The sequence below is a fragment of the Thalassophryne amazonica genome, chromosome 14, assembly GCF_902500255.1.
Source record: "Thalassophryne amazonica chromosome 14, fThaAma1.1, whole genome shotgun sequence".
NCBI lineage: Eukaryota > Metazoa > Chordata > Actinopteri > Batrachoidiformes > Batrachoididae > Thalassophryne > Thalassophryne amazonica.
The window spans coordinates 31111571-31131433 of NC_047116.1; the positions used below are offsets into that span (position 1 = coordinate 31111571).

At 39.9% G+C, this 19863-nt stretch overlaps 1 protein-coding gene across 2 annotated transcripts in view; it reads right to left on the bottom strand.

The window, feature by feature from the left end:
* Positions 1-19863, bottom strand: part of scn1laa (sodium channel, voltage-gated, type I-like, alpha) — a 133090-nt gene that overhangs the window by 31763 nt on the left and 81464 nt on the right. The window contains exons 10-17 of one of the 2 annotated variants that reach the window (XM_034185940.1): positions 17662-17868; positions 13387-13650; positions 7404-7775; positions 6737-6869; positions 6414-6652; positions 6134-6307; positions 5678-6034; positions 3754-4239 (exon numbers count right to left, since the gene is read on the bottom strand). In XM_034185940.1, the coding sequence (XP_034041831.1) occupies positions 3754-4239; positions 5678-6034; positions 6134-6307; positions 6414-6652; positions 6737-6869; positions 7404-7775; positions 13387-13650; positions 17662-17868 (2232 nt within the window). The remainder of the gene's footprint in view (positions 1-3753; positions 4240-5677; positions 6035-6133; positions 6308-6413; positions 6653-6736; positions 6870-7403; positions 7776-13386; positions 13651-17661; positions 17869-19863) is intronic. The other variant, XM_034185939.1, reaches the window with a different exon arrangement.

Consider the following 19863-nt stretch of genomic DNA (forward strand, 5'->3'; position numbering starts at 1 on the left):
GGTCAAGAACTACAGGAAACATTTGACCTCTGTAATTGCAAACAAAGGCTACTGTACCAAATATTAACATTGATTTTCACAGGTGTTCAAATACTTATTTTCAGCAATAACATCCAAATAAATTATTAAAAATATCACACATTGTGATTTCCAGATATTTTTTTTAGATTATGTCTCTCACAGTGGACATGCACCTAAGATGAAAATTTCAGACTCCTCCATGATTTCTAAGTGGGAGAACTTGCAAAATCGCAGGGTGTTCAAATACTTATTTTCCTCACTGTATCTGAAGCCGACAGTGTAATCTGATGTGGCCACGTCCGAATCACTGCTAAAAGTTATCAGTTATCATTTATCTGTAACATCCAATCATTTTTTTTTAGCAGTTTATTGGTTTAGCATTATAAAAGATAACTTTTCAGTTAGCGGATTAATGGTTATTGAAGCTAACATTTTGGTTAGCTGGTGCCACCACTGGTGCTAACCAATAAGCCATCCTGCTGCCTGAGGGCAGTGAAGTCAGTAAAGTATTCTAACAAGTCTCCTCAAACAGTCTCCAGCAGCACAGGAACATATGCCAGCTAAAATTTTCACATAAAACATTACCACCTAACAGGTGGTAATGTTTTATGGTAATGTGGTAATGTCTTTACTATCCTTTTTCTTTACTTAGTACAACGGTACCTAAAATACCATTAAAACTGTGTGTTTTATGGAAAAAAGCACCAAATTTTGGGCAAGATGTTTGATCTGTAAAAATAAAGCAAAGTGTGAAATATACGAGGTCTGTTAGAAAAGTATCCGACCTTTTTATTTTTTTCAAAAACTATATGGATTTGAATCACGTGTGATTGCATCAGCCAAGCTTGAACCTTCGTGCGCATGCGTGAGTTTTTTCACGCCTGTCGGTTCTGTCATTCGCCTGTGAGCAGGCTTTGTGTGAGCACTGGTCCACCCTCTCGTCGTTTTTTTATTGCGACCTGAAAGCCATCCTTTGAGACCAACACGGAGGTGGTTTTGTCCCGCGCCATGAACGGCACGGTGGCGCAATCCTCCGCTTTTCTTTCCATGAAAAAAACTCCTGTAACAGTGGAATGTGCCGAAAAAGTGCTGATGTCCACATCTCCTGCCTTTTTGTGAAAGTCAGACGACGTCCCGGATCAACAAAGCCTTCACGTTGGAAATGATCTGGTTGTTTCAGCGGGGTTTGAGCCTGTCGATCGGCGCTCGGAGCGCGGCGCGCTCTCAGACGCTGTGGGCCGTCCTTAAACCGGCAGTAACACTCCTTAATCTGTGTAATCCCCACAAAATTGTCCCTGAAAGCCATATTAATTTTCCGAACGGTGTCCACCTGGAGGTCTCTCACAGTTTCTGGAAAAAAATTGATGTAGCAAAGCTCCAAATCGTTCAGACATTTATTCGCAATAAAAAAACGACAAGAGGGGTGGACCACTGCTCACACAAAGCCTGCTCACTGGCGAATGACGCAACCGACAGGCGTGAAAAAACTCACGCATGCGCACGAAGGTTCAAGCTTGGCTAATGCAATCACATGTGATTCAAATCCATATGGTTTTTGAAAAAAAAAATAAAAAGGTCGGATACTTTTCTAACAGACCTCGTACAACTGCAATTTCTGCTGCCAAGAAGCAATGAAAAGCCTTATAACTTGGTATGAACATAGAAAATACACTGGCGAAGGTCCAAAGGGGGTTGAAGAGTCATAAAACACTTTTAAAATTTGAAAATTTACCAAAACCTTCAAGATGGCATGACATCAAAAGTTCATGGTGATCTGCTGCTGTGTTTACAAGTCTCATGGAAACTAAAACTGTGAAAATGATGATTCTCAATATTCATACTTCTGCAGTAAATGGGTCATTACTATCCTCTCATCACTTTCACATCATAAATGTCCATCTTAATGATCTGTTATTCCTGTAGGTTGAGGAGATTTTGAGGCATTATTTAGCCATTTATGACTGGAACAAGTTGCAGTCATGAGTGAATTTCCTGCAGAGTAATATTTTAGTCCACTGATGAACTATTTTAATATTGAGAAGAATACAGTGAGAGTATATTTATATTTAAATTATAGAAGTAAAAGATCGATTTAAGATACATATGTACAGTAAGTTACACATCTTACATTTATGTATACCACTGATGATCTGTTATTCCTGTAGGTTGAGATTTTGAGGCATTATTTAGCCGTTTATGACCAGAACAAGTTGCTGTCGTGAGTGAATTTCGTGCAGACTAATATTTAGTCCACTGATGAACTGTTTTAATATTGTGAAGATTATAGTAAGAGTATATTTATATCTAAATTTTAGAAGTTAAAGATCGATTTAAGATACATAGGTACAGTAAGTTACACGTTACATTTAGTGTATTAAACCTACTTAGTCAACTATGGCTAGTCGCCCAACATTATCCCCTTAACTGCCATTTCACATCTATGGCTAAACTTATAGACAGTTTTGTTTACTTCCAGGTTGGTCGTTGTCATGAACTATCCAGCCTTTGTTTCATTAACTGGCTTTATTAATATTTATGAACACATACGAACTGCAGAACGACATGCTTAGCTCTTAGCCTAGCAGTTCTTATTTTACACTTCCGTCAAGCCTTTTTGTACGTACAACGCTGCTCAGCGTAACAGCGATGCCAGGTGGCTCGTGTGAGAACTGTCACAAACACATCATGACAGTCGTCTACTATAACCATGGCCAAAAGTGGAAGAAGCGCTCCTTTTGGAGGAATACAAGCAATGTAGGGGTGCTCTTGAGTGTTCCATCAAATGGTGGTACATGATAGCCGCCATTTTTAAGGTAACACACTGAAGTTTTGTCTACTAAAATAACATTAACCTCCTTTGTACCAGGCTAAAACCTTTAGTCCAGTAACACCAAACTTTAGCTGACTAAACCCATTGTGCAAGATTAGACTGTTTTAATGAAATTGAGCCCTGGTGTTAGTCTGAATTCAGTAAAGGGATGCTGTAGTCAGTCTTTTTTATACTGGCTGCTCTAGAACATGTTCTTCACAAACCCACTTTATATGGGAAGGACTGCAAGACCAGAAATGTTCTTTACAAAGAAGCTTTAACACTGACATCCCAGCTTATAAATCCATTTCCATAAAAATATGTTGACTAGTTCGCTTACATTATCACTTCAAATTTTTCCATCTCATAGGTATGTTTATCAACATATCTTTGCAGAATTTGGTACTTTTACCATAAAATGCACAATTGTTTCATGTGACGTTCCTGTGAAACTGTTAGAGAAAGTAAAAGCAATATTTCTGAAAAACGTAGTGGCACAGATACAGCAAAGGGGGTGGGGTAATTTTATTAATTCTATGACCATTTGTCCAACACAAAGCAAACAGCTTCCTTAAGAATCGAATTCAACTTCCTAGCACTCAGACTTAAATGGCACATAATGTATTCTGCACGCTGGTATTTTCCTGCTTTTGTGGACTTTCCTCATTAAGGGTTGTGGTCTATGGGATCTTGAGGGGAAGCATCACATCACATGCTCATTCCTCGCTACCGTGACCTTTCGGCTAAGTGCTTCAGCATATCTACAACAGATCTATCTGCTCAAGCACCTCAAGCACGACTGAAATTCTTGGTCATCCAGCACAAATCCTCATCACGAGTCTTCCTGTAATGTCTGTCTGTCTGCATGCACTGAGGTAGAGCTTCAAAGTTAATAGCAGCTCAGTTCAGAGAAGGCTCCTTACCACATGGCATCCAGGTGTGTCAGATGAGGCGCTGCTGAAGTCCTCAGTGTTGAGGTTTTCAAAGTCGGACTCTCCCACAGCAATCGGCACAGTGACAGTCAAACTTGGGTTGTTGATGAAAGACATAATAGAATCATTGCTGTTGCTGCTGACGATATACTTGTTTCCACTTTTGTCCACCCCGGTAATATCCCCATTGCCATTCTTGGGAAAGTGTTTGATGGTGTGATTGGGGACAATATCATGCCCCAAAGGTTTCTGGAGGTTATCCAGAGACTTGTCCTGGTCTGCACTGTTTTTACTGCCCTTTTTCCTCATGCATACACTGCTGCAAGTGCTTCGAAGCATAGACTTCATGAAGGCAATGCCCCTGTGAATCCGTGCAATGGCAATCTGCAAGTTGTTCATGTCGCCATCATCTTCTGTCGCAGCCAAGTTGTCAGCACTGAAAGAACTCAGCAGCAGAGCCAAGAACAGATTCAGCACCTATCAGATAGTGATTCAGAGAAGGTAATTACTTAAATAATAATAATAAAAAAGAAAAAGGTTACAAACAATACTAGGTGGATTTCCATTCCAGAGTTGTCCAAAACCTAAGCGATAGTTTCTGAATGTCAATAAAATACTATTGTGAACTGATGTCTTCACTGAGGGATTGAATGCAACTGCGGTGTTTTGCCCTCTCACGATCAGTGTTGCTATAGTTAATTTGAAAAGTTACTTTATTAGTTACTTTTTTAGTTACTTTATACAGTAACTTCATTAGCAGCTTCATGGAGTTACTTTATTAACAGCTACCAGCAACTTGTAACTAATACGTAATGTAACTAATAAGGTAACTAGTAATCTAACTTGGTTATTCTTAAGATTGAGTAATCATCAAAGTAACTAATCAGCAAAGTAACTAATAGTTACTTTTCTGAGTACTCAATTGTAAAAATAAACAAGTTAGATTACTATTTACTTTATTAGTTACATTCAACAGCTGCTGACAACTTGTAACTAATAAGTAAAGTAACTAATAAGGTAACTAGTAATTTAATTTGGTTATTCTTATGATTGAGTAATCAGCAAAGTAACTAATAGTTACTTTTCTGAGTACTCGACTGTAAAAATAAACAAGTTATTTTACTATTTACTTTATTAGTTACATTCAGCAGCTGCCGACAACTTGTAACTAATAAGTAATGTCACTAATAAGGTAACTAGCAATCTAACTTGGTTATTCTTAAGATTGCGTAATCAGCAAAGTAACTAATAGTTACTTTTCTGAGTACTCAATCTTAAAATAGCCAAGTTAGATTACCAGTTACTTTATTAGTTCCATTCAGCAGCTGCTGACAAGTTGTCCGCAGCTGCTAATGAAGTAACTCTATAAAGTAACTGTAAAATGTAACTGATAAAGTAAGTTTTCAAAGTAATTGCGACAACATTCTTCATTTCAGCAAGATTCTTGCAATTCCAATAGTCATGATGACAGAAGGGAAAGTCCTGCTAAATATTGCCATTTCATTGTATTTTTTTTTTTTAATATTGCTGTCATGTTATGATGTAGGTTTAACAAGCTCTCAGTCTCCACACTTACCACACCTTCTATTTTAGAATGTCATCTGACTCTTTCTGTTTGTCACATGACCCATAATAGCTGGAAAATGTGTTTCTATTGCAGTTCTGGAAAGTATAGCTTTTTTGAATAGCCTCAAAAACCACGTCTTGCAAGCATAAAAATTAAAACTGAGAGTCTACACAGAAACATAAAAATTAAGTGAAATTTGAGTTTTTTTTTTTCCAAAATACATGTTGTTCCATTAAGAGTGTTTCGTATTTGCTACTTCAGACTTGCTAATTTGAAGAAAAATGGAAACCCACCGAGTGAGATTGTTTTTTAAAAAAGAAACTGTTAATATTAGAGATGATAATGTACCACGAGGTTTCCAATAACCATGACCATCATATAGACAATGATACACTTGGCCTGTCCGGCCACCTCCATGCAGTCCCACATGGTCTCGATCCACTCGCCACAAAGCACTCGGAAGACGATGAGGAACGAATGGAAGAAGTCGTGCATGTGCCATCGGGGCAGGGTGCAGTCGCTAGAGATTTTGCACACGCAGTCCCTGTAGCTCTTTCCAAACAGCTGCATGCCCACAACAGCAAAGATGAAGACGATAATGGCCAGCACCAGAGTCAGGTTTCCCAAAGCACCCACTGAGTTACGGATTATTTTGATCAGAGTGTTGAGTGTGGGCCATGATTTAGCCAGCTTAAACACTCTCAGCTGTGGAAATGAAAAAAACAAAAAACAAAGTCATTCCACCTCCTCTGGTGCTTTTAAATGCACCTGATTGTATTGGCTGTGATGTGTTTTGACACTTACCAATCTGCAGGATCTCAGGAAAGACATGCCAAGTACACCTGCCAGAGAAACCTCCATTAAGCTTAAAGTGACAATGACACTATCAAAAATATTCCAGTATTCCTGGAAGTAAAAATAAGGGTCCAACGCAATGATCTTGAGAACCATTTCAGCCGTGAAGATGCCAGTGAATACCTTTACAACAACATCAAAAAGCTGTGCATTAGAAGAAGTTGAACTGAAATGTATTTGTTTATTTTTGAATTAAGAACATTTCAGTGGTCATTGTAAGCCCACCCACCAGATTACCCACAACCAGCATGCTTTGGAAATCAGAGCCCATTGGATAATGTTCCATGGCCATGAAGAGTGTATTGAGTACAATGCAGATGGTGATGGTTAGGTCCACAAATGGATCCATCATTACGATGTTTACCACCTTCTTGATCTTTAGCCACCCTGGACAACAGTCCCAGATGAGGAAGGTGTTGGCAAATTTGTTCCAACAAGGAGGACATTTTTGCCTTGATTCCTCGAGTTCTGGCACACAATGGGAAAAAAACAGTATCATAATTTAGACTCTTTACATGATGATTAGGGTATTCATGTTCTTTCAATTCCAACCTTCTATTGTGCTGGTTATAACACTTGCAATGCTGACAGTCCTCTGTCTGGCTTCAGGACCCTCGATGAAGTCCAATGTGTCCTGATAAGATTCACACTCACTCGGTCCATATTCTGTGTCCGTGGTGTTGGCCTACGTGCAGATACAGTTGTGTTATGGATGAAAAATTATGTTACAAATCCCTGTGAGGGTTGGAATTTACAGAAGCTACACGCACAATGTTGTAATGTGAAGGCCTTGAGAATTGATTAAAAAAAACACTGATTTATTTTGAACCACCAATGAATACTTGACTGTGTATGTTTCAAAGAAGGCCTAATTGCAAAGACATTACCAAATAACAATGTTTGGTTTCACATGCCAAATGAACAAAAATCTACTTTTCACTGCCATGAAATTCCTAAATCAAGGATAAATAATCTCTTTTTTCAAACACACTGAAATAAATGAAACAGCAAACTATTTCCTGGATTGTAGGAATCAGTTTAGACTTTTGGCATGGCAGTGCACATGTGATGTGTAGTTAGTGCAATGGTACATATCATATAGAAGAAATTACTGCAAGTGCAGCAGATTGTTTTTGTGAAGAACCTTGTAACATTGTTTTGATACATATAAAGAAATAATGAGAATGTAATGAAACTGATCTACCTAACAGGTCCTTACACTGTCTCCAGTGGATGACATGTCCACTGTCACTTTAGGCAGAAAGAGTCCCACAGGTGTTGCTGGGAGTGAATTCCCACCCACAAGAGAAACCACCCCATTGCAGTCTACAGAGCTGTACTTCTTTCCACCAGATGGAGGCAGCAGGTGCGGCAAGAAGCTACACTGGCTCATACTGCTGCTGTGCCGATGACATATCTGCGGGACAAAAACAGAGTCCCTCCGACTGAGGTTGTCCTCAAAAATACTATTCTCATCATCAGCAAAGTCATTTTCTGAGCCGATGTCCTGTGTTTGGCTTCGAAAACTGAAAACGCTGGTCCTGCTGTGTCGTCTTAGTGAGAACGGGGATCCACGAAAACTTCGAAAGGACTAGAAGAAAAAGATATTCTTCAGTGACGAATACTAATGCATGCTCTTTGTAAAGACAAGCGGCGAGGATGATGATGATGATGATGATGATGCAATGTTGAAGCAATGCCAGAAAATGTTATTTCTGCTGTAGTATGTAATAAAGAAAAAAACAACCACAAATAAATACCGCATGCTGGCCTTTAGAAAATGAAACAATGGTAAATGCAGCACATAACAATGACTGAAGTCATGATGAGATGATGACGATGATAGTCAGAAAGATGATATATATTAAGGAAATAAGCATCAACAAATTAATGACACGTGAATGATGACTTGAAAAGTCATGAATGAAGATTATGATGATGATGATGAATACTGTAAGCATTGCACCAAAAGTTAACACATCTAAATATAACTTATATTGCTTGCTGCTCAGGGGATGATGATGATGATGATGACAATGTTGATTGATTTTTTAAACATTACAAGAAAAGGCTGTATGTACATAAGAATGATACTGAAGTAAATAAAAAGAAACCAATGAAAAATTATGGTGATCACAGTGTTAACGATGATAGACAGTATGGGCATGGTCTGAAAATGAAATGTTTACCATGATTCATAATGATCAGACTGAAGAAAAATGATGATAATAGAGATGATTATGTTGATAACAATGTTGATGATGATATAATGATGATAATAGATAATACTGACAATAATCTGGATGATGATGATGATAATGATGAGATGACAGAGATGATTATGATAGTAATGATGATGGTGATGCCGTGGTGATCATGATGATCAGGCTCGGACTGGTAATCTGTGATTTTGGGCATTTGCCCGGTGGGCCGCTGCACGTTTAGACGTGCGTGGGCCGGCCCTCCGATATTTATAGAGATTATGGAAATATAAAGTCCGTGATCGGTGAAGCTACAGCATTTAATCAGCGCAGCTGCAGAGCCACTTCCTGAATTTGTGTCAAAATAAAAGTTCTGTAGTGTTTCATACACGGCGCAGTCTTATTCTAGGTTTCAGTTTTGTTTCCGTTTGATCACACAACAGGGACTTACATCGAGCACAATGATTGACATGACCAACAGCCAATGACAATGGAGAAGCATACAGGGTGGCCAATCAGATTGCAGGAAGAGCAGGCGGCCGCTCCGGCCCCTGTGAATGGATTGAGTCCTTGGCGCCTGGACTTCTCTCCGCTCTTCTACTGATACAAGGTTGGAATCATTTCTTTTATCTTAATTAACTGTGCTTTACTTTTGTTAATCTTTAAATACAACAGCTACAGACTTCAGCTCCTTAATTTGCTGCTGTGTGAATCCTAGCAGTGGTTACACATTACCTCTCTCTCTCTCTCTCTCTTTCTCTCTCTCTCTCTCTCTCACACACACACTTTGGAGACACAAAAACTTTTTTCCGCTTGTGTGCTTTTGCTTCCGTTCTGTCGGACCCGGCACCAGAAAAAAAAAAAAAAATAGTGCGCACCTGAGGAGACGTGCGCTCCTGGAAAGCTCGTGTATTTACGCTGCACCGTTGTAAGAGACTGACTAAGACTGACTAAGAGTGAAGAGTGATGACAGCATTTTTTAAATTATTATTTGAACGTATAGACGCTCGGTCAAGTGATCTCCTGCATTCCACACAGAGCTGGTGTTCTGTTGAGATGAGGTGCGCCAACTTTCAACACTCTGAGCTGTGACGTACCTTCGCATTGTCCAATAGGAACGACGCGTCGGGCCAAAACACGGAAGACTCGTGGCAGAAACCACTGATCTCTACAAAATGGATTGGACCAATCCGATTGGTGCAGAAACCACTGATCTGTACAAAACATTAACGTGTGACAGGACTGCTCATTTATAGAGCAGTTTTCTGAAGAAAAATCATTGGAAATGTTTTTTGTTGTTATTACCTCAAAATTTCTGATTACTGTTAAAAAAAGTTTAGAACACATAATTAAAACAGGTAAATAAATCAATAAATGGTTCTTTAGAAACCTTTCATCTGTATTAAAACCACCTGTTATTTCAGATTAGATAATTTCTTGTTTAACATAAGGAACCTCAGACATTTATTTTTAGACAAATAAAATAACATGGAAACTTGTATATTTTTTGAAGTCTGGTAGATTATTTATATCTTATTTCAACCAGAAAAACAAACACTAAATAAATACAAATGTTTATTACAAATGCAAAAGGAAATAATTTAACAATGACTGCAGTGTGATTGTAAAGTAGGATTTCTGTGACATAAACCTCATGATGTTTATATATATATATATATATATATATATATATATATATATATATATATATATATATATATATATATAGTCATTTAAACTTGTAATTTCGTCAAAATATGTAATTGCCTTTAATGTTGTCAGGACGCCCCCTCGTGGCGCCGGGTCCACGTTTTGTACTATGATCAAGGTGAAATGACAGTGAAAGTGTGTGTTTAGGTGTGTGTTCATGGTGTTTAGGTGTATAGTATTTGTTCATTGGGGGTTCGGTATGGACGGGTGGGTGTGAGTGTTTGGGGGTGGATTCGTCGGGCCAATAGTGGGCTGGTCCAGAGGAAAAATGCCAGGGCCGAAATTTGTTCCCAGTCCGACCCTGATGATGATGATGGTTATATCAGTGCTATTGGTGGTGACGATGATGATGATAGATATAATTATGGTATGTGATAACGTGATGATGAGATATAATGATGATAATAGTATATAAATGATAAAGATGATTATGATAATGTGATGGTGGTGATCATGAGGATGATGTTGATGAGATGACAGAGATTATTAGGATAGTAATGATTATGGTGATGTGGTATAATCATGATGATGATTGTTATGGTAATGATATGTGTGGAAATGGTGATGATAGATATAATTATGATAATGTGATGGCACGATGATGACGTGATATAATGTTAATAATTGTATAAATGATAGAGATTTAGATTTATTTAGATTTATTATTAGACACCCATGCACAACAGAAATTCGCTCATATACAAATGACCAAACTCATAACAGAAAAGTCAAAGATGAAAAGAAATAGAAGAAAATAGACCAAATACATGGTGCCTAAAGGCGTAGGCAGAAGATATAAATGATTATGATAATGTGGTGGTGATGATGATGACGTGATAGAGATGATTAGGATAGTAATGATTATGCGGATGTGACATGATTATGTTGATTTGGTGGTAATTATGATAACGACAAGTATAAAAACATATATACTGAAAAAACAATAAATGACAATGATTCATTATGATCAGAGCAATGAAATTAAGAATGATGCACTGTGACAAAATGTAAGATAAAAATATAAATGAGCATCGATGGTGCTTCTCAGTGGCAAGACTGAAGAAAACAGAATAAAAGATGACGACGATGATGATACAAGGAAGCATGAATCTGCAACAGCACTGATAACAACTTGCACAAGACTTGCTTCATTTCATATTTTGAAAAAAGATCAAATCTGTGTTGACAACTCCTGTACAACTATAAAAATGAATAAAAATGCAATTCAGACTGTATTAATACAATACTTTATCTTGAACGTATTCCCCAAATAGGTTGCATTTGAAATTAAAGCAATGAGCTTCACACTTGAGTCTTCTGGTTGTCAAAAGAACTTCACATAACATAACTGCTATTGACTTACTACAGCCAGAATGGCAGACTAGTTCTAATTTATCCTGTTAAAATCTTAGATCATAGACATACAGCTAAACTCACACATAATTGATTCAGGTGGACCAGTACATTTCATCCGTTATAATCAAAATCCATTATATGTATAAAATGGATAAAATCTGTTGTATGCATAAATGGAGAAAATCAGTTGTATGTATGTAACGGATTAGTTACAGTCAGAAGGCACCGAATGATCTATGGGGAATCCCCAGCACCAATTAGGCTTACGTATTTCCTTGAATAAATACCTGCCTGCCTCATTTAATGGCCGGGTCAAAACTTCATCTGGAAAAAAAAAAAAACGCCTCCCTTAAAGACGTGCCGGGCATTATGTGCATTAAAAAGATTACATTTGTTCAAGTCTCTCTTTTTTCTAAGTCCGCTGCAGAGTGGTACCTTAAAATCCTAAACTTTGATTTCTGCTTTTCTATTGGCCATGCAATGACGTCGACATGCATGTGACCCTTTTAAAGTTCTCCATCACAATGGTGGGTGTCTTAACGCAATTTGCGGCAGGAACAGCAGCTTTTTCTGGATCAATCTGTCCCTCAACTAGCTCCACTTCTTTATACAATCATCAACCTCCAAACCAACGGTACGTGCAATTTTCCTCCATGTGAGCATCTATTTCTGACTCCTTGTTGTAACGTTGGTCATATTTGCAGACTTTTCTGCCTAATACATTTGATCCATGATCGAAATGTAATTGGCGGGCACACTACAAAAATTTTTTAAAATATGATGGGAGAGGAAGGAGTGAAAATGTAAAAGTGACCAATCACAGCATTTGCGGTCTCTGTCATTTAGCAGGTGCACATCAATCTCCAGAGAGGGCTCGCAGCCACACAGCAGGCTCTGATCTAAAGCAGTTGTCTTTGGTTCATCACACCCACCGGGTGTGGCACTGCGTCTGAGCACTGTTTGTAAAAAAATAAACCCAGGCTTTTAATCAAAGAAATACAGTGCCCACTTTCCTCGAATGAGCGAGTGTCAGTATTGAACTTTATTTCATACCTCTGTTACTGGGGAAGTCCAGACTGCTCTGTCTGGTACATGCGAGGAGTTTTTAATGGCAGTACATTGCGATGGGGCAGGACATTTTGTCTGACGTGAGAGAAAATCCGTTATACAAAATCTGGTATATACGGTGTTTATTACATGGAAACTCATACACAAGCAGTGGGAGTTTTGCTTTTGTCTGGTGAGTGCGAATGTCCAGTTTATGCGATGACGGTTTAGGTGAGTTTTACTGTGAATGATCTTGTTGTATGTCAACAGAACTGGCTTTTATCCATTACTTCTACGGTCTGAGACACTGTACTAGTTGGCACTTACTGTAAGTATTCATCTACAACAAGCAGATAATAATTCCAACAACGACTACAGTAATCAGAAACTGAAGTTATAGAAACATCATCAGCTGGCACTCAAAGCACTGCCATGTTTGTCACAATAGCTTGCCGGCCTTCTCTCTTAAGGCCCCGTTCTCATGTTCACAGACATGCATCTCAGAAGGTCATGATGTTCAGGGATGGATCCGATGTGTGTGTGTGTGTGTGTGTGTGTGTGTGGCGGGGGGGGGGGGCAAAGACAAATACTACACTACAATAAATACTATAGGCTGCGAGCTCTGTGTTCTCCTTGGCTCAGAAAATACTGTGCAATAGAAACAGTGAAACAGTGACGATTTAAGTGTCAGACATGGCAAGTGTGATGCCGGTACAAGCCGAATCCATATACACAAAGAAGGTCTGAAGAATGTCCGACCTGCAGCTAAACAGCAACTTCCAAAGAGAAACTATACAGCCTAAGCAGACAATTAGCACCTGGGACATGCATGATGAACATGTTGGTTTTCGAGATAAGTATGGAGCATAGTATGATGCTGTACTGAACCTGGTGTGGAGACGAGCATTTTATGTCATTGGGGCACAGGTTTGCATCCACAGTAAAACGGCAGTGAATCTTCTTGATACTGTCCTGGGACTCGGATTTAGGAAACCTCTCATCAGCCCCTTTGCCCTCATCCTCCTTTCTTTTCCTACGCCTGTTGCGTCTCTCTTTGGCACTTTTGGAGCTAAATTTGGACATGTCAGAGGAGCTCTCTGTGCCGCCCCCTTTGTCACTGTCACCGGTCTCTGCTGCAGCAGTTGCTGCTGCCTGGAAGAGGACAGACAAGAAAATTAAGTTGGACAAATAAAAATTTTTGTGTGAATTTTTGCAAATGATGTGGCACAGTGTCGTATTTAATGTAGATGCTATATTGAACTTCATACTACTGTATGGTGTGTGTGTGTGTGTGTATGTGGCTGATAGTCAAATAGAAACATCCTCCAGTACAGTGTAATCAATATTATACAAAGCCAATAAATGTCCAATTAATATGCAGCCCAGAAGAGTTCCAATGATTGATCCCAGAGGTGTGCCAGTCTTTCCTTTTAGGGGTGATAAATTAAACTGGATGGAGGGTGATGGTGCCCAAATTAATGTTGTGTAAATTATATAATGACAATAATATTATAATTGAATGTATTTTACATATTTTATATAAGATTAACATTCTTTGTCTAAAATTCATTAATTCATTTTCTGCTGCTTATCTGTCTGAAATACGAGGTCTATTAGAAAAGTATCCGACCTTATTATTTTTTTCAAAAACCATATGGATTTGAATCATGTGTGATTGCGTCAGACAAGCTTGAACCCTCGTGCGCATGCGTGAGTTTTTCCACGCCTGTCGGTTGCGTCATTCGCCTGTGAGCAGGCTTTGAGGCTTGGAGTGGTCCACCCCCTCGGCGGATTTTCATTGTCAGGAAATGGCGGAATGATTTGCGCTTTTTTCCATCAGAATTTTTTCAGAAACTGTTAGAGACTGGCAGCTGGAAACCATTAGAAAAATTTATCTGGCTTTCGGTGAAAATTTTACGGGCTTCACAGAGAATAAGGACTGTTACTACAGCTTTAAGGACAGCTTTAAGGACAGCTTTAAGGACGCTCGGCGCGCCGCGCTCCGTGCCGCGCTCCATGCCGCCATCGAGAGCCACAAACCACCGGATCATTTCTAAACGGATGGCTCTGTGGAGCCGGACCGTCGTGTGCACTTTCTCTGGTTATCACAAGAGCTGGACATCAACCATTTTCCGGCAGATTTCACGTTTAACAGAGATTTTGTCATGGAAAGCTGAGCGGAGGCTTCGCGCGTCACGACCGATTTGCTGATGGAGCGAGACAAAGGAACACCTCCGTTTTGGTCTCACAGGACGGCTTTGAGATGGCGTTCAGACAGCTGTCGGTGGTTTTTCCATCGAGTGATTATCCGAGAAATTGTGGATGTGCCTGGACATGCCAGAACATGTCCCGTGAGGCTTCATCACGGCGTTGCTTTGCGCCATGCGGCACCGCCGCGATGCGCGGAATTCCTCCGCACGTCTGTCTCAATGTGCCGAAAAAGTGCTGATGTCCACGTCTTTTCACAATTCCTGTGCTAGTCAGACGACGTCCTGGATAAAACACAGCGTCCAGTTTGGAAATGAACGGCACATTCCACTGTTACAGGAGTTTTTGTCATGGAAAGAGGAGCGGAGGCTTCGCGCGTCGCGGCGGTGCCGCATGGCGCACAACAATGCCGTGATGAAGCCTCACGGGACATGTTCTGGCATGTCCAGGCACATCCACAATTTCTCGGATAATCACTCGATGGAAAAACCACCGACAGCTGTCTGAACGCCGTCTCAAAGCCGTCCTGTGAGACCAAAACGGAGGTGTTCCTTTGTCTCGCTCCATCAGCAAATCGGTCGTGACGCGCGAAGCCTCCGCTCGGCTTTCCATGACAAAATCTCTTGTTCAAAGTGAAATCTGCCGGAAAATGGTTGATGTCCAGCTCTTGTGATAACCAGAGAAAGTGCACACGATGGTCCGGCTCCACAGAGCCATCCGTTTAGAAATGATCCGGTGGTTTGTGGCTCTCGATGGCAGCACGGAGCGCGGCGCGCCGAGCGTCCTTAAAGCCGTCCTTAAAGCTGTAGTAACAGTCCTTATGCTCTGTGAAGCCCGTAAAATTTTCACCGAAAGCCAGATAAATTTTTCGAATGGTTGGATACTTTTCTAATAGACCTTGTAAAACTTCAAAATAATAATAATAAAAAAAAATACAACTACTCTTTAATATGGTGAACCAATATGCCGATAACTGCTGGTAATCTCGTTCACATAAAATCCTTAGAAGATTGCCTTGCATCAGCGAGAAGCTGGATGTCTAGAAACTTCCTACTTTTAAACTCTGAAAAGACTGAAATGATGGTTCTTGGTCCAGTGAGACATCGGCATCAATTTGACCAGTTAACACTCAGCCTAGGCTCGTGTGTCATACATCACACTGACAAAGTGAGGAACCTTGTCAGAAAGGAAATAGAAATATTACTAGGACTGCTTTCTTCCACCTGCGAAATATAGCGAAGATTCGTCCCATACTGTCTATGGCTGATGCTGAGACCCTGATCCATGCGTTCATCTCTTCTAGATTGGACTACTGCAATGTTCTATTTTCTGGTTTACCGCAGTCTAGCATTAGGGGTCTCCAATTGGTTCAGAATGCTGCAGCCAGACTTTTGACACGAAGCAGAAAGTTTGACCACATTACACCCATTTTGGCGTCTCTTCACTGGCTTCCTGTCCCAGTGAGATCAGATTTTAAGGTTCTGCTACTAACCTCTAAAATTATTCATGGACTGGCACCTCCCTACCTAGCTGACCTAATTAAACCTTACGTACCGGCCCGGGCCTCACGTTCTCAGGGTGCAGGACTACTTTGTGTCCCTAGGGTGAATAAGAAGTCTGCGGGTCACAGAGCTTTCTCTTATCGTGCCCCTGTTCTGTGGAATGATCTCCCTGCATCAATAAAACAGTCAGATTCTGTGGAGACTTTCAAGTCCAGACTTAAGACGCACTTATTTTCCCTTTCATATGGCTAGCATACTGGTGCAGTTTTGTTTTACGCTTTTTACTGTTTTAATTCATGTTATTAGTAATTGAAGTGGGCCGCGGCCTCAACTTCACCTAAATTCTGGGTCTTTTAGTGAAGCTTAGGGCTAGCGGCCGGCGATCACCTTAGTATTTCTTCTGTTTTTCTTGTTGATTAATGCTGGCAAATTATACAGTATTTTTTGTCTTTCTGATGCCTGATTCTGTTTTTTCTCTGTTTAAGGTGCAGCTCCATCCAGAGATGGGAGTTGTGTTTGTGTTGGTGATCCTCCTGTCCTGTGCGCCAATAGCAATTCTTGTATATTCGTTCATGAATTGTTCTGTGAATTATTTCTGTAATTTATGTTTGTAGCATGGCCCAAGCAGAGGGTCACCCCTTTGAGTCTGGTCTGCTTGAGGTTTCTTCCTCAGAGGGAGTTTTTCTTTACCACTGTTGCTCTGGGGGTTGGTAAGGTTAGACCTTACCTGTGTGAAGCGCATTGAGGCAACTCTGTTGTGATTTGGCGCTATATAAAGGAAATAAATTGAAACTGAAATTGAACCATAATTTATTAATTTGGAGACAGCTTGTCAATTACCATGGTGGCCCAAAACAAAGGGAGTGTGTGACTCCCTGTGACTCTGTCCCTGAACTGGGCAGCCGTGATTTTGACTTAACAGGAATGTATTATTTGAGAATAGGTGCTATGTTCTGTTTTAACCCATCTACATGTAAATAACAGGGAATAAAAGCTAACACACAAACTGTTCATATTTTGTGCTCAAACTGAAATGTCTTCAACATAAAGCAAAAGCAAATTGTCTGTGGTTCCACACAGAAAAAAGAAAAGAAAGAAAGAAAAAAAGGTAACATTTTGCCAGGCGGAGTGTCATAAAACACTGTAAAATAACATCAAATAACTATTAATGCAGTGAGTTATGTGTGAATTCACAGTGTATTTTGTAATTTTACTACTTTAGGCATTTTTAAAGCACAGGGAAAATCTGTTGTCAGAAGAAAAAAAAAAAGAAGAAATACATAGTTTTTAAGTGCTCCCATGCACCCCTTTTCTCTACCTAATTTCCAAATTACACAAGAGAACTTCTAACTCTGGCACTGAACCAGCACATATTAAAATCTCTGTACATGGAGGGATGATTTTACACCAGAGTCTTGGAGGGACTTGACAGTACAGACTGAGCCGTACATACCTGAGCATCCTCCTGCTGACGTTTAAGCTGCTCAAGCATGACCTGAAACTCCTCTTGCTTCTGCTTAGCTTCGTTGATGGTGGCTTGGCTCTGCTCATCGTAGGCCATAGCTACAACAGCCAAGATCAGGTTGACCAGGTAGAAGGAGCCAAGGAATATCACCAGCACAAAAAAGATCATGTAGGGCTTTCCAGCGGCCCGCAACGTCTAGTAGGAACACAGACAATGTTTGCAATTTAGAAAACTGTTTAGCTGCAATGATCAATGCTAATGAGTTGAGCCAATGACTATGTTTACATGGACAGCAGTAATCCAATTATTGACCATATTCTGAATAAAACCATATTATGATTATTTTTACATGAGTTCCTGTTCCTGTTTACATGTAACAGAGCATAGTCTGATAAATGACTCACATCCGCATTACGTGCCCCTATGTCATATGTCTTGCAAAATGCTGGTAAAACCCCAATAGGAAGTCAATAGAACAGAATTACATGTATAATCAGAATAAAATGGGAATACGCTTAATCAGATTATTGCTTTCTTTGATTATGACATTGTTCGGGTTGAGGTAATCAGAAAATGCTGTTTACCTATTCAGAATATGGTCTTAATCTGATTAAGATGAGAATATTACTGTGTATGTAAACGTAGCTATTGGCAACACGTATCTGAACCATCCACATTCAGATGAAACATTTGATGTGGATCATTTCATGCATATTGTAGGTACTGGCGATCCAGATAAGGCATTCTATATATAAAATAATAACAATATCATTATTATGGTTTTTATCTCCTCACACAAATACATGCTTCATGGAATATGGTCAGTTGCTCTCTGCAGGCTGGATGTGAGCTGCTGCACCCAAGTAAGACATTCTTGTACCTTGGGGGCTTGTACATGATGGTGAAAAAATGTATGACGTTGATACGTGGATTGGTGCGTCAACAGACTTTACACGGGAAGTGCACTGGACTGTTGTGGTGAAGATGGAGCAGAATCATGAGGCAAAGTGTACACATTTTAACCCTCACCTTTAGTTATGAGCTTTGGGTAGTAACTGAAAGAAGAACAGCACAGATAAACGTAATCAAAATGTATCTTGTGCAGGGATGCGGCCTTACTCTTAAGAGCGTGGTGAGAAGTGCTGACATACGGAGGGAACTTAAGAGCATTAAAAGGCTCCAGCTAATCAGATATCTTTTATATAATGTTTCACAGGTGTCTCCTGTTGGAGGTCTTGGAGGTGGGCCAGAATGGAATGGGAACCTCAGGCATACCAACAACATTGTTGCATATCGAGTTTGTTCTGGGAATCCTTGGAATTGCCAAGAGTAGGTGTTAGATGTAGAAGGTATACCACTTTTTCTGGCCTGGAGCCACTGATATTTGGATTGAGATAAGTGTGGAAAATCAGTAGATAGATGGACTGACTTTTTCTAGGGTTAAATGAGACACTTATTTGTTGTCCTGTGCACTAAAGAAATGTATCATGTGTTCCACACTATAGCCTACCAATCACAGACAGGCAAAGCTCGTCATTATAAGTCCCATATGGTCTAATGCTGATTGATCTGGTGCTTATCCACAGATACCACAGCATGAAGTGGATGAGAGTCTATGACTAACCCTGGCAAGAAGACCACAATTTGAATCAAACCCAACTCTACACACTGGAAGTCCAACTCCTTTCACACAGTGCTGCCTGATCTGCTCCTTACTGGCTTGGATTATTGTTTGCTTTGTGTCCCCATACTACAATGATGACCGGTGTTCTACTCATTGGGCAGGGCATTTACTACTTCTAAGCTTTGTCTTTGCTTAACTTATGATGCTGCTCATCTTTGTCTAATCATCTTAGGACAAAATGCATTTTCCTCAAAGGGACAAAGATGAAACCCTTCATTTCAGGATTTGTTTGAACAGAGTGCATGAAGCCTTCTCTTTCATAAATACTGTAATATGAGACCGCATTGTCTCTGACACAAACCTAGCTAACAGAACAAGCAGTGGCTGGTTCTGCAAACAGAGGATAAAATATTACATTTTTCTGCACGGCGTTCTCACAGGACCACTGACAAACCAAATAAGTACACAGTAACAGTGCCGCTATGATGAAATCTCCCCAGCAAACACGTATTTAGCACCAAACAGTGTACGCTGAATACTGCTTACCGTTTTAACAGTTTTTCAGC